General features: G+C 43.2%; 1 protein-coding gene across 2 annotated transcripts in view; it reads right to left on the reverse strand.

Moving 5' to 3' along the window:
- Positions 1-810: 810 nt before the first annotated feature.
- The window catches only part of timeless (timeless circadian clock), an 86,508-nt gene continuing 71,258 nt past the window's right edge, over positions 811-16,060 (reverse strand). For both annotated transcript variants that reach the window (XM_072248769.1, XM_072248768.1), the window contains exons 24-30: positions 14,143-14,365; positions 10,280-10,348; positions 8,954-9,072; positions 5,994-6,192; positions 5,354-5,429; positions 2,514-2,593; positions 811-1,950 (exon numbers count right to left, since the gene is read on the reverse strand). In XM_072248769.1, the coding sequence (XP_072104870.1) occupies positions 1,814-1,950; positions 2,514-2,593; positions 5,354-5,429; positions 5,994-6,192; positions 8,954-9,072; positions 10,280-10,348; positions 14,143-14,365 (903 nt within the window). In that variant the 3' untranslated portion in view covers positions 811-1,813. The remainder of the gene's footprint in view (positions 1,951-2,513; positions 2,594-5,353; positions 5,430-5,993; positions 6,193-8,953; positions 9,073-10,279; positions 10,349-14,142; positions 14,366-16,060) is intronic.

The following is a 16,060-nucleotide window of genomic DNA, read 5'->3' on the forward strand; positions in this document are numbered from 1 at the left end:
GTGAAAATCTAAGGTGAACATGAAGGAGAATCCCTTCACTCAGGGGGTGGAATGAGCTGCCAGCAGAAGTTCAGGATTTGGGTTCCATTTCAACACTTAAAGAGAAATTTGGATTAGCACATTCATGGGAGGGATATGGAGGGCTATGGTCTGGGTGCAGGTCGATAAAACTAGGCAGAGTAATATTTTCTGTTTCTGTGCTGTAGTGTTCTATGACTCTATACTTAAAGCAGAAGTTGATAGATTCCTAATTAGTAAAGGCATCAGAGGTTTCAGAAGGCAAGAGGATGGGGTTGAGGAGGAAAATAAATCAGCCATAATTGAACAGTGGAACAGACTCTGTCTCATGATCTTCAAGTGACAACACACTGGAAGCTCGGTGCTGACTGATTGGAGGCATTCTGCAAAGTGGTAGCCGAATCTGTATTTGGTTTCTCCGATGTATGGACAAATGTAGCTGAATGTGCTAATTGGAAAAGCGATGGGACTGGAGGGTTGGGTTTCAATGTGAATGTAAAGATCCTGCAGGGATAGGCTGCAATGGACCTTTTCAGTGTAGCTGAAGTGCACACCAGAAATCAAATTAGACTTCATGCAAAACAAGTGGACGGGGTTTTATATCCTTTTTATCTATGAATTAAGCTATCCAGCAATTCAGTACGCATGAATGCTCATCACTCTTTCAAAATTAAATCAACCAGGCACACCACACACACACACCAAGCAAACTGTATGTATTCCCTTAGCAATTAAAAGCACCCTGAAATTCACCATAACAAATAGTGGCAAAATTCAATAGTTAACATGTTTATTAGCTCCCTCAACACATCTGGTTTAAAATGTACAAATACCAACCCACACACATCAAACCAGAAAGGAAAATATCCAGAGCCACACAAAAAAGAAGTAAAATTCATGACGTTGTTGTTCTTCATTGAAGGAGGATGTAGCTAGCCAATTACATTGAAGGAGTAAAACAGGAAGAGAAATCCTCTCCTTCACAGCAAACACTCTACATATTCATTGCAGGTGGACATGGGTTACAACTGAGGCAAGCAGTCTCTCTGCTGCTACCAACAGAGGGATGAAAATCTGACTAAAGCAAGCGAGTGACTAATTGCTTTCCTTTCCTATTTTAAAATGATTGAACCTCATCGAACCATTCTCTTACTAAACCCTGTCACCGACCTTACACTTCTACCCATTGTTCAGCTAAAATACCAATTATGGCCATGAGATAAAATAACTTCCCTCACCTCTTCATGCTAGGCCAACATGTTTATTTTGTGCACAATAACCACCCTCCCCAACCAAAATCAACTTGTTGGCTCAAAATTGACATGCACCATTGCCTTGCTCAAGTAATGCCTTCAAGAAAATTTTTGAGTAAACTGTTTCTCTACCTCCCACTAAATACTCCTTGTTACTGCCTACAGCCATGTTACACCAGCGTCCAATTAATGAAGATATCCAATATGTGGCAAGGACTACAGTTAGAATTCTTAAGTTACAGTGCTCTTCTTCCCTTTCACAAGATACCAAGACAATTTTTCTTAAAAAAGGATACTTTAAACTTCGCAGAGATTTTTTATTAATTTTTAATAGATTTTACTAAACAGTGTTTGACTGCAAACAAGGATGATTTAAAATGTATAACAGTAACACTTCATTCTTTGAATGAAATTGCTTACAAAGCTTACATGAAGGACATTAGCTTTTGTTGATGACATTACTCCTTGGTTACAAGTTACTTTTTGTGTGACCCAGTGTTCAAAACCACTTCAAATGACGTAAGTTCATCAAGGTCAATTAATTATTCGTCATCATCATCTTCAATTGCTCGCCGACGTCGTTTGACCATTCTGTGGGTGAGTTCGGAGTCAGACACATCGGAGTTTGGCTCAGAGTCTTCCATCGCCTCCACTTCAGGTGTGCCTTCAACTGAAAGTCCTTATTCAAGATCATCAAAACAGTGGGGTTAGTAACAATTCCTGTCCGTGCTTTAAATGCATCCTAGCTTCTACCAAAAAGCAAAGAAGTCGTACATGCCTGAAATACAAAATGAAGCTAGAAAATAATGGAAACATTTAGCAGGTCATAAACGTTGGTGTTAACTGTTTCTCTCTTCACAGATACTTCCAGCATTTCCTGCTAACGTAACAAGTTTTTATTCCAGCTTCAAGCATTAATGTGTAATAGTTAGCGGCTGCAGACTCTCTGAGTCACTGTGCTTTCATGGTCGGGGGAATGCGGCGAAGGCCAGAATCTAGTTTATTATGGACATTCAGGCCTTCACAATGTGGTTCAAAGTTGCGCAGACTCAACAGGTAAGCTACAAAATGAACGGCCCAATTTTAGAGCAAGATTTGCTGAGGTGAGGGGAATATAAAAAAAAGAGGGAAATGATTTGCATGAATTGTTGAACATTGCTTATAATTACTGAATGCACTTTATCTTCCTGAAGGGAAAATAAGCATCCTACAGTTTAAAAAATTTAAATAAAATTATCTTACCTTTGTCATCCATTTCATTGTCACTGTCAAAAATGCGACTTCGCTTTAGCAAATGTTTAGCTTTGGTCTTCTCACCATCACTGAAATAGGAAAGAATATAAAATCTGGTTTGAATCCATACAGTAGAAGCAGAGCAACACAGAGCAGAGCAAAATGCTGGAGGAACTCAGCAGGTCAGGACAGTATCTGTGAAGGCAAAAGATGCAAGTCATATCCAAACAGTGATACACGTGATAGACAGATTATATAGGGACTGGAGCCCATTCATCCCATCTAGTCCATACCAGCTCCATGCAGATCAGCCAAGCCAGTTCCCCCCAATCCTTACCTCATAGTTTTGTGAACTATCTTCTCCCAAGTATCTATCTAATTCTGTTTGACTGTTTCTAGAACTCCTTACAAGCAATGAATTCTGGATCATCTCTCCTTACATCGATGAAGTATTCCCCTCATTTCCTTTGTCCTTTCTAAACCTGTACACTTCTTTCAAATCTTCTCTCAATTCCATTCTCCGGTCTAAGCTTACAGCTGAAATTTTTTATCCTGGAAACCATTCCAGTAAATCTCCCCATCACAAAAGTGCAGCAATCAGAACTGGATGCAACACTCCAATCTTATGATGTTCAGGGTCTCAGTGACAGAGTGCTGAAGGGAAGAAAGAAGCTTTTACTAATTCAAGATGTCCCAAACCGCTTTGGAACCAATGAATATACACAAAATGCTGGTGAACACAGCAGGCCAGGCAGCATCTATAGGAAGAAGTACAGTCAACGTTTCAGGTTGAGACCCTTCATCAGGACTAACGGAAAAAAGAGATAGTAAGAGATTTGAAAGGGGGAGGGGGAGGGGGAGGGGGAGACCCGAAATGAAAGGAGAAGACAGGAGGGGGAAGGATGAAGCCAAGAGCTGGGAAGTTGATTGGCAAAAGGGATACAAGGCTGGAGAAGGGGGAGTATCATAGGATGGAAGGCCTTGGAAAAAAGAAAAGGGAAGGGGAGCACCAGAGGAAGATGGAGAACAGGCAAGGAGTTATAGTGAGAGGGAAAGAGAGAAAATAGATAGATAGATAGATAGATAAATAAATAAATAAATAAGGGATGGAGTAAGAAGGGGAGGAGGGGCATGAACAGAGTTAGGGAAATCAATGTTCATGCCATCAGGTTGGAGGCTACCCAGACGGAATATAAGCTGTTGTTCCTCCAACCTGAGTGTGGCATCATCTCGACAGTAGAGGAGGCCGTGGATTAACATACCAGAATGTGATCCCTCCAACGGGATCCCACCACTAAGCACATCTTCCCCCCCACACCCCCCACCCCCGTTTTCCGCAGGGATCGTTCCCTACGCAACTCCCTTGTCCATTCGTCCCACCCACCCCTTCCCACCGATCTCCCTCCCGGCATTTATCCTTGTAAGCAGAACAAGTACGACACCTGCCCTTACACTTCCTCCCTCACCACCATTCAGGGCCCCAGACAGTCCTTCCAGGTGAGGCGACACTTCACCTATGAGTCGGCTGGGGTGATATACTGCGTCCAGTGCTCCCGGTGTGGCCTTCTATATACTGGCGAGACCCGATGCAGACTGGGAGACCGTTTCGTTGAACACCTACGCTTTGTCCGCCAGAGAAAGCAGGATCTCCCAGTGGCCACACATTTTAATTCCACATCCCATTCCCACTCTGACATGTCTATCCACAGCCTCCTCTACTGTCAAGATGAAGCCACACTCAGGTTGGAAGAACAACACCTTATATTCCGTCTGGGTAGCCTCCAACCTGATGGCATGAACATTGACTTCTCAAATTTCCATTAATGCCCCTCCTCCCCTTCTTACCCCATCCCTAATTTATTTGTTTATTTTTTCCTCTCTTTCCCTCTCACTATAACTCCTTGCCTGTTCTCCATCTTCCTCTGGTGCTCCTCTCCCCCTTTCTTTCTTCCAAGGCCTTCTGTCCCACGATACTCTCCCTTCTCCAGCCTTGTATCCCTTTTGCCAATCAACTTCCCAGCTCTTGGCTTCATCCCTCCCCCTGCTATCATTTTGGATCTCCGCCTCCCCCTCTCAAATCTCTTACTATCTCTTTTTTCTGTAAGTCCTGACGAAGGGGCTCGACCCAAAACGTCGACTGTACTTCTTCCTATAGATGCTGCCTGGCCTGCTGCGTTCCACCAACGTTTTGTGTGTGTTGCTTGAATTTCCAGCATCTGCAGATTTTCTCGTGTTTGCGTTTTAGAACCAATGAAAACAACCTGAAGTGCTGTCATTGTTACAGTGTACGAAGGACAAGGTGAAGCATCACAGAAGTGATATGGGTCAGTACCTACACTTAAGGTGCAGATACTGCACCATCGGTCTCTTAAAGCAGTAGCAAACATTCATTAACGCACGCAAAATGCTGGGAGAACTCAGCGGGTTAGGCAGCACCTCTGGAGAAGACCAAACAGTTGACTTTTTGAGCCGAGACCCTTCAGACAAAACGCCAACTGTTTATTCTTCACCATAGGTCCTCCAGCATTTTGCGTGCATTGCTCCAAACTTCCAGCATCTACAGAATCTTGTGTTTGTAGAATGCAAAAGCCTTTCACCAGCCAAGGTGAAGAAAACTTGCCGTATCATCTACTTTCCTGTAATGGATAGTACTCTCCTCGCAAGCTTCTCCACTCCTGCTTTGTCACAAGCCAGGAGGCTGTCAAAGCAGTCTTGACAATTGGCTGTTTATTGCCTGACCTCCCCAATTCCTCACTGGTCAACAGGATGGATTCTTCCCACTCCAGGATCCACCGCTGGTGCTGGACTACCAGACATTAACCAACCAGAGAACACTGTTAATCACTTACCTTTTGGTGTCGCTGTCTGATCCAGAGGCAGGCTCAAAGGCACCATTGGTTCTCACTTCAGGTTTATCATCACTGCCTGTAAAATATAAAATAAACATCACTTTTAAAGATTAGCTTTATTTGTACAATGAGAAATACAGTGAAATATGTTGTTCGCATCAACACCCAACATCACCAGAGGAAGTGCCGGGGGTAGCCCAAACGTGTCACCATGCTTCCAGCGCCAACAAAGCATGCCCACAACTTTCTAACCCTAACCCTAACCATACATCTTTGGAAGGTGGGAGGTACCCAGAGGAACCCACACAGTCACACTGAGAACGTACGAGCTCCTTACAGACAGCAGTGGGAAATTAATCCTGACCTCACCACTAGCATTGTTGTCGTCCCATTCCCTCCCCCACCCCTGAGAATTTTTAACCTGCTTAGCTCTACAATCACAACCTAATGGTCTTGGAAGCAGCTTATTCAGTAGTTGCCCAAAACAGCGTACCTGGTGAATATGCAGCTACAATTCTACACAGCAAGATGAAACATTATCACAACTAACAAGTTACACAAGATAGATCTCCATCAAGGTAAAGATGAAAACACAAGACCACAAGCTTCAGCTGCAAAGTTAATTTATTTCCACCAATACCTTTAAGAGGAGCAGCACGCCTCTCCCTGGCCATCACAAGAGCTCGCAAGGCCTCAGACTTACGATCAGCACTAACATTTTCATCCTCTTCCTCAGCCATTCCTTTTTCACCATCATCACTGTCCTGCAGGGCGAGAACTGAAGCAATCTTACGTAACTGCAGGGCACTCAGGTTAGCAGAAATCCTCCAAAAAGACTCCTGGAAATAAAAACAAAATCGAATGTAGAAATGATTATAGAGGAAGGGGGAGAAAAGAACAAAAGCAAAGTTGTAAAGGAAACTGGACAATCCAATTGGACCCAACAATTTTTGGTTGACCCTTCAATCATTTCAAATATGTCCATCTGAAATCACAAATATTTAAGATCCTGCCTCTGCTCCTTGAACCCTTGGTTTGTGAACCATTTGCCCATATATCTTCATGTACGGGGTCTTTCTTTTGTTACATTTAAAATGGCGATTTTTGTTATGTTAATCTGTGGAATGCGGCTTTGTTGTGTTTTAACGCTGCAGAGAGTTTGCGCTAGCAGCTTATTGTGGTTTAGAGGGTGATAAGAGGGTGCTATTAGCCAATGGGTGGTTATGTATCGTTTTGTTTTCGGATGCTATGCTGTATGATATGACTGTGGACTGAGTTTTGGCAGGGAGTCGGGAGGAGAGACGAGGAGGACGGCGGACGTGCGGAGAGGCTCCGGTCGATCACTTCGGGTGGTCCCGAGCCGTGGGTCGACGGAATTCGGGTGGTCGTCTGACGTCGAACTTGAGCTCCAACGGTAGCGCGCGAAGAACTTGGACTTTGATAAGTGTTGGCGCCTTTTTTTTTCATTACTTTCCTCTCTGTATCAAATGTATATTAATGCCCTAGAATTAGTAATATCTATAAAGTGTATGTGTTAAAATTTACTGGGTGTGCTGGCTGATGATTGATGTTTGTGATTGATTCGGGCGACGATTGACCCTGAGGGGACTGCTGAAGCAGGTGCTGGGCGGGATTTCCCCTAGACATACACGAGCCAAAATAACGGAACGTTACATTCAGAATTCTCAGAGTCCTCATAATGTTCCTACCAACCTTCCTTATGTAGAGTATCAGCATCAATTTCATTCCCTTTTAAAGCCTGGGTTGGTCAGTGTTGGTCACTACTTTGGAACATCCCCAAGTATTTTACAAGCCTTGAAGTACTCTCAATGGCCACTTTATTAGGTACAACTGCTCATAATTGCAAATATGTAATCAGCTAATCGTGTAGCATCAACTCAATGCAGAAAAGCACGCAGATGTGGTCAAGAGGTTCAATTGTTGTTCAGACCAAGTATCAGAACGGGGAAGAAATGTGATCTAAGTGACTTTAACTCGTGGAATGCTTGTTGCTAGATGAGGTGGTTTGAGTATCTCAGAAACTGCTGATCTCCTGGGATTTTTCACAGACAAGTCTCCAGTTTACAGTGAATGGTGTGATGCACAAAAACCATCCAGTGAGCGGCAGTTCTGTGGGTGAAAATGCCTTGTTAGTAAGAGAGGTCAGAGACTGAGACTGGTTCAAGCTGACAGGAAGGTGACAGTAACTCAAATAACCACAGAAGAGCAGCTCTGAATGCGCAACACGCTGAAACACGATGGTCTACAGCAGCAGAAGACCACAAACATACAGAAATATTCTCAGTGGCCACCTTATTAGTTACAGGAGGTAACTGAGTGCATTGCTGTTGTGGAGTTACATGAAGGTGCACAGTAAGCTCCAATAAACACCAATGTGATAACGACCAGATCATCTGTTTTAATGATGTTGATTAACGGACAAATAAGGGCTCAAGATAACTCCCTTTTCAAAGGAGTGTCATGGCATTGTTTACATCAGTCTCATGAAATGATGATCTCTCTCTCCGGTTATCCATCCCATAGGATGATGATGGCTCCTTTCAGTTCAGAAAGGAACAGCGTGTGTGTGAATGGATTTTAGGTGAGTAGGGGGTTGCACAGGTCCAGACCCACCCTCTCGACATCCCCTCCCGGATCCAGTGGCATGATGGGGTCCAAGAGGGCTGGGGAAAGTTCTGTTGCAGTGAATGGCCAGACCAAGCTTCGATACAAGGGATGTCCTTTCCGCGCTTCACGGCACGTGTTTGCTAGATGGCCGTTGACCCTACAAGAGGGTTCATCCACCCTTTGACAGGTCTTGTTTTTCATCCTGCAGGGTGTCTAGCCACCCTCCTCACCAGGCAAGCCTGGTGGGGGAGCCAGTTCAGTTGCCGACCATGCGTCAGGTAGTACTGGGTTACGTGGTACCAGTAGCACTCAGACGAGTGACCTGACCGATGATACATCAGGACAGTACAGAAGTCTTCAATGTATTTTTTTAGTATATTTAAAGATATAGCTTGGTAACAGGCCCTTCTGGCCCAGCGAGCCTGCACTACCCAATTAAACCCATGTGACCAATTAACCTACTAACCCGTACATCTTTGGAATGCAGGGGGAAACTGGAGTACCCAGAGGAAACCCACGGGGAGAATGTACAGACAGCGGCAGCAATTGAAAGTAGGTTGCATTCATACATAGAGTGTCAGCCCACAGCTTGTATTTAAGTCTTCAAGGACACAAACTTCTGACTTAAAGACAGGAGTGCAACACTGAAGCATGGTTGGCTTTTCAGCCTGCAAGGTATATTCCCAAAATGTCACATAAGTATAACAGTTACAGTGAGTGAAAAAAAAATTAAACTAAAACTCACAGAGATACTTCAAAGAGATACATAATCAGATTAACCTTCGATGTACAAGGACACTTCTAAAGCTAAAGCATATGTAGTGAGTAAGTGGTTATTGTGGTTTGACAAACATCACCCAGATATGAACAAGACACAGCACTGCTGTGGCAAGAAATAGACCATCATTCTTTCGATGGCAAAAACCTGACCTTTTCCACTTAGATTCAATTAGCATTCATCCCTTAATTTACCTGTTCGTCAGCCGGAGGTCGGATTCCAACTTTTTTCAGAAGCTTCTGGAACATCTCATGCTCCATAGCGTCCTCATTTTCTTCAGACAAGGGGACAAGTGGCACAGCAATCACGATCCCTGCACAGAAATCGGTCAGTGGGAGGCATTACAACTCACACCAGAACATGCTACATTTCACAGGAGAGCAGGTGTTTTCAAGCAGCGGCTCAAAGTTAAATTAAGGGAACCATTTTGAGAATTTTTCTCTGAGTCATTTACTGTCTGGGAGGCAAGAGCCTGAGGATGTGGGTTGGATGAGCAGTCACAAAAACAGGCCCTTTAGCCTATCTAGTCTCTGCCAAACTGTTGTTCTGTCTAGTCCCATCGACCCACACCTAGACCACAGCACTCCATACCCCTCCCATCCATGTATTTATTCAAATGTCCCTTAAATGTTTATTCAAACCTGCAACTGCCACTTAAGCCAGCAGCTCATTCCACATTCACAGCACTCTCTGAGTGAATAAGTTCCTCCTCGGGTTCCCCTTAAACATTTCACCTTCCACCCTTAACCTATGACCTCTAGTTCTAGTCTCACCCAACCTCAGTGGAAATAGCCTGCTTGCATTTACCCTATCTACACCCCTCATAATTTTGTATACCTATTTCAAATCTCCCCTTATTCTCCTAACCTATTCAACCTTTCCGTATAACAGGTCCTCAAGTCCCAGCAACACCCTTATAAATTTTCAAGTAAGCAACTTAAAAGTGAACTTCTCTGCATACAGCACTCTTAACATTCCCAAGTGCTTCACAGGAGAATGATCAAAGAAAAATAGTCCTTGTCACACTTGGGCTACTATCCAACAGCTTGATCAAAGAGAGGTTTTAATAAGGTCTCAGAGGAGAGAAAGGCAGGCAGGTTCAGGGAAGGAATTCTAGTGCTCAGGGCTTAGCCAGCTGAAGATACGATGGAGCAACTGAACTCCAGAATAAACACGAGGTCACAATCAGAGGAGCAGACACCTCAGAGGATTATGGGACTGGAGGGTTTAGAGAAAGTTAAGCCACAAAAGATCGATAAACAAGGCTGATACTGAGGAAATGAAAGTTTTTCTTTCTATACACATTGGCCTGAAATCTGTCACCAGTGATGAATAAACATTGACATTTCACTTGCCTAGACCTCAGCTGGGTTCCTATGGATGTAATAGATAACTTTTAGGTGTTCTTAAGTTTGAATTTCACTGACGTTGCAACCTACTACAGTGATTATCATGGGACACTGAAAACTTCATGTGAATAAAGCAACAGAATATGAAGAATTTCTAAAAAATGCACTGACCATCATCTTCTCGTTTGTCTGCCGTTCTGTTGAGGCAATTTTGCAGCCACAAAAGTGGACCTGTCAGACCTGAAATTGAAGTTAATCATTTTAATCTACTGAAGCTCGTGCAGTCCTACATTATCAGAATCTATGCAGACTGAGAACTTCTGCTCCAAATTAAACAACAGTTTCAAATCAAAATACTCCTTAACATTTTATAGAACTCAGAGAACAGTGAGTTGAAACTTCTCAGGAAGAGTGAAATCCCAACAAGTCAATATCATTTAATTTTTTTAAAGAAAAAATACTGCAGATTCAGTAACTCAGAAAGATACAACATAGAATCAGACCATTCAGCCCATTGAGACAGTACTGATCATCGTACACCCATTTACAGCAATCCCATCTTATTCTCCCAACATTCCCACCAACTCTCCCCAGATTCTACCACTCACCCACGTACTAGAGGTATTTTTTTCCCTTTACAGCAACTAATTAACCTACTAACCCATGTCTTCAGAATGTGAGAGGAAACTGGGCCTGAGGATAAACAGATGCACTCCTTTTCTATGAATCAGTTTCTCAACCACTGCCCCCACCATATACCAACAAAATCTTCAACGCATTCATGAAGAAGCATATTCCATTCAATTTTCAACCCATTTTGTCTGGATCGCCTTCCCATCACCGCCATCCTTACAAAGCAGGATTAAATCATTTGTTATGTTTACACAGAAATCATTTAGTCAGTTTATTCAGAAACGTAAGTGTTTTGTGGAACTGGGAGGGAAACAGGACTATTTTTTTCTACCTGTCCCATTTTCCGAGCAGCATTTTGAAGAAGAGGGGAGAACATAACAGAATACAGCACATTTCAAGCCCTTCAATCTACAATGTTGAGCCAACCATTTACCCCACTCCAAAATCAACCTAACCCTTCCCTCCTACATAGCCCTCTATTTTTCTATTATACTATACGTGTGTGTACATGTGAGTCTCTTAAATGTCCCTAATGTACTGTATCTGCCTCTATCACCGCCTCGGCAGTAAGTCCCACCATTCTCTTTGCAAAAAAAAACCTACATCTGACACCCCGCCAGTACTTTTCTCCCAACACCTTAAAATTATGCCCACCATTGCCACAGGTGGCTGTGGAGGCCAAGTCAATGGGTATATTTAAAGTGGAGGTTGATAGATTCTTCATTAATAAGGGTGTCAAAGGCTACAGGGAGAAGGCAGGAGAATCGGGTTGAGAGGGATAATAAAGCAGTCATAATTGAATGGTGGAGCAGACTCGAGGAGCCAAATGGCCTAATTCTGCTCCTATATCTTAGGATGCAAACTAAGACCACATGTCTTATGACCATTATCATCAGCACCTTTCAGCCAACTCCAAAGCATGCATGCATTCACAGGGACTTCTATTTGATAATTAGATTTAAAGGTTTACCTCAATAGTGGCTCAGTATGAACCGAAAGGTTGAAACTGTAAGCCTCAATTCATTGACTGTTTAAATGCAGTCAAAAATAGACTGTTTAAATTCTATTTTGAACAAACTCAGGCCAGTAATGGAAGCTGGAGAACCCTTACAGTGACCAGATGATGCAGCAGCAACAGGAACTGGAACTCAGGCAAATGGGATTAATGTAGACAGGCATCACAGTCACCACAAACAAGGTAGGTCCTACAGGCCAGTTTCAGTGCTGTATGTTTCTATGAAACAGAAGTCTCACAGAAACAACAAGCTTTAGGGTCAATTAGCTAAGGTGTACTAATGCCCAAGTGGATTAAGAATGTTCTAATAGTGGAATCAAGCCCAGGTCCTGCAACCAAAAGAACACTGTATGAACTCATGGTTCCACCCAGTTACCCTTTCCTCATCTTCTCCATCCTTTCACCACACTGCAGCATTGCAAGTAGCAGGATCAAAGAAAACTCTTTTGTTGTGCTTTGAAATATGGTCATGGGATTCTTTACATACACTTCACAGAACAGACATGGCCTCAGTTTTAATGTTCCATCCATGAGGTGAATATCTATATTATGTGACATTTAATTAGAAAAAATATTGCTCCTACCTGAATTTAAAACCAGAGGAGCAGAGTTAAAAATGACCATCCCAGCTTTGACTAAATTTTGAACAGGTAATTTCACACAAAAACTCCCAAAGAATAAACTTCAAATCTGTACAAAAGATTATCAGTTAACTTTACAAGTGACAAAGGGTGATTGAATTGGGGAAGAGCTACTCTCTGGGTTCTGGAGTTAGTGATGAGTGCAGATCACAATTATAGTCATAGATCTATACAGCTCACAAACTGGCCATTCAGCCCAGGGGCAGCATAGCGGTTAGCGGAATGGTATTACAGTGCCAGCGACCTGGGTTCAATTCCGTTGCTGCCTGAAAGGAGTTTATACGTTCTCCCTGTGACAGCATGGGTTTCCTCCAGGCACTCCAGTTTCCTCCCACAGTCCAAGACACATGGGTTAGTAGATTAATCGATCACACCGGTGTAATTGGGCTGTGCAGGCTCGTTGGGCTGAAAGGGCCTGTTACCGTGCTGTAACAAACAAAAAATAAAATACATTTGGATGTTATATAGCAGTTGAAGAAGACATTGGTGCAGCTACATTTGGAACACTGTGCTCAGCTTTTGTCGCCCTGCTGTAAGTTTTGGGCGGGGACCCTTCACCAGGACTGGAAAAAAAGGTGAGGTGTCAGAGTAAGAAAGTGGAGGGCGGGGAGGAAGAACCACATATAGGTGAAACTGGGTGGGGTGAAGTAAAGAAAAGACTTGGGAAGTAGATTGGTAAAAGAGATACAGGGCTGGAGAAGGAAGAACCTGATAGGAGAGGTCATGGAAGGAAGAAAATGGTGGTGGGGGGGGGGAAGCACCAGAGGGAGGTGATGGGCAGGCAAGGAGACAAGGTGAGAGGGAAATGGGAGTGGGGAATGGTGAAAGGGACGGGGCATTACTGGACATTCGAGAAATCAATGTGCATGCCATCAGGTTGGAGGCTAACCAGATGGAGTACAAGGTGTTGCTTCTCCAACCTGAGCATGGCCTCATTGCGACAGCAAAGGAGGCCATGGACTGACATGTCAGAATGGGCGGCCACTGGGAGATCCCACCTTTTTTGGAAGACGGAACGTAGGTGCTTGGTGAAGCGGTTTCCCAATCTGCGTGGGGTCTCACCGATATACAGGGGGCAACACTAGGAGCATCGGTGAAGTGTTGCCTTACTTGGCGGACTGTTTGGGGCACTGAATTGTAGTGAGGGAGGAGGTGTAGCACTTGTTCTGCTTGTAAGGATAAGTGCCCGGGGGGAGATCGGTGGGGAGGGACGAATGGACAAGGGAGTTGTGTAGGGAGTGATCCCTGCATAAGCAGAAAGTGGGGTGGGGGGAGCGGGGAGGGGGGAAGATGTACCTGGTGGTGGGATCCCATTGGAGATGGTGGAGTTACGGAGAATTATGTGCTGGACATGGAGGCTGGAAGGGTGGTAGGTGAAGACAAGAGGAATCCTATCCCTGGTGGGGTGGCGGGAGGATGGGGTGAGGGCAAACGTGCACAAAATGGAAGAGATTTGGGTAAGGGCAGTGTTGATGGTGGAGGAAGGTTTAGAGGAACATGGGCCAAATGTGAGCAAATGGAAATAGCTTGGTCAGCATGGACCAGTTAGACCAAAGGGCCTGTTTCCATGCTGTTTGACTCTATAACACCTATCCAAAACCTCACCCTGGGATTAACTTTACAACTCAAACTAAAATACAAAACCACTTTGTCATTATATTCCAACTTACAAGAGGGAAGGAGTACTTTTCCCAAACATTTACACAAAACCAACACAAAGTGCAACTTCTAAGTTTATCTCTGACCTTGCTGTTTAAGTTTGGAGCACAGAGCTGGGATTGCTGGGTGAGGCTCCCACCCACCGATCCTCTGTGTATCTCCTTTTGTAGCATATCTTGGTCTGGGTTTGATGTTCTGCTCTCCACTTTCATCTTCACTGCTGTCATCGTTGTCCAGTTCTTCCTCCTCCTCTTCAGACAACCCCTGACTAGGATCATATCCCACATCATTTAGGAAATCATCTTCTTCCTTCCGAAATAACAATTTACAGCAAGGAATTTTTATAACTCAGGGGAAGTCAGCTGCCCTTCAAAAACACATCTTCACATACACACCACACACTAAGGCAAACACAAAATGAGCCCAAATAGAATAACTGGAGTTTGGTGTTCCATGATCGGTGAGCACTGGGGTTGAAACCAGAGATGGAAGCCCAAAGTCGAAGGGCTGATGTCTGCGAGTCCACTGGGGGTCGGGGGCCCTGAGGCTGCCCGTCCTGTGGTTGGAGGACTGTCTATGTGTGTCAGTGGGTGGGAGGGAGGAAAGGGATTCGTTTTGTTGTTGTTTTTGCTTTTGCTGCTTATGTTGTTCTGCTGAACACTGTGGGCTTGCTATGTTGGCACTGGAATGTGCTGACACTTGCAGGCTGCTTCCAGCACATCCGCAAATTGTTAGTCATTAACAAAAATGACACATTTCACTGTGTGCTTCAATGTACATGTGATAGATAAATGAATCTGAATCTACAAACACAGTGATATATTGTAAAACATTTTAAACAGTTGAACTTCTGAAAGAACACGTTGAACAGAATAAGTAAAATATGAGGAATCCTATAGAGACACAGGCAATAAAATCCCCACTGACAGGAATTCTCAGAAATCAGTTCAAGTTCAGAACAGTCAGAATAATTTCTCTGAAAGATTCAAGGTACATTTACTATCAAAGAATATATAAATTATACACCTTCAAATTTGTCTATACCTTGAAACAAAACAACAGTAAAAATATTCAGGACTAATTTTACCCAAATTTACTCAATGGGAGTGAAGTTGTGCTAAATGGTATCCAATCCATTAGTTCAAAAGCTGAAGGGTCTTCTGATTAAGATCTTTAAATCTTGGAAAGATTGAATATTGTAGGGAACAATTTCCTTCTGGATGCAGGAGCCTGGCCAGCCATAAAATAAGATCACAGAATCACGAAAGAGAGCAGACAGTATTGAAATTACAGCTTAAGAATTTAGAGGGAAAACACAAAGGTAGAGTAATCAGAGGAAAAAGTAAACCGTTTGGTCTTTTCCATTCAATATGATCATGGCTGGTCATCCAAATTCAGTACTATGTTCATTTTCTCTTGTATAAGACCATAAGACGTAGGAGCAGAATTAGGCCATTCAGCACAGCGAATCTGCTCTGCCGTTCAATCATGGCTAATTTTTTATTTTCCCTCTCAACCCCATGCTCAAGCTGTCTTCCCATAACCTTTGACACGCTTACTAATCAAGAACCCATCAACCTCCACCTTAAATACAGTGCCTATAAAAAAGTATTCACCTCCCTTGGAAGTTTTCATGTTTTATTGTTTTACAATATTTAATTTAATTTGGTTTTTTTGACACTGATCAACAGAAAAATATTCCTTTGTGTCAAAGTGAAAATAGATCTCTACAAAGTGATCTAAATTAATTACAAATATAAAACACAAAATAATTGATTGCATAAGTATTCACTCCCCCCTTCATGACACACCAAATCATCACTGGTGCAGCCAACTGGTTTACGAAGTCACATAATTAATTAAATGAAGATCTGGTTTTGGAGATCTGTGTGCAGTCAAGGTGTTTCAACTGAGTATAGTAAAAAATACACCTGTATCTGGAAGGTCCAACTGCCGGTGAGTCAGTATCCTGGCAAAAACTACACCATGAAGACAAAAGAACAC

Source organism: Mobula birostris, chromosome X (assembly GCF_030028105.1).
Source record: "Mobula birostris isolate sMobBir1 chromosome X, sMobBir1.hap1, whole genome shotgun sequence".
NCBI classification, from domain to species: Eukaryota; Metazoa; Chordata; class Chondrichthyes; order Myliobatiformes; family Myliobatidae; genus Mobula; species Mobula birostris.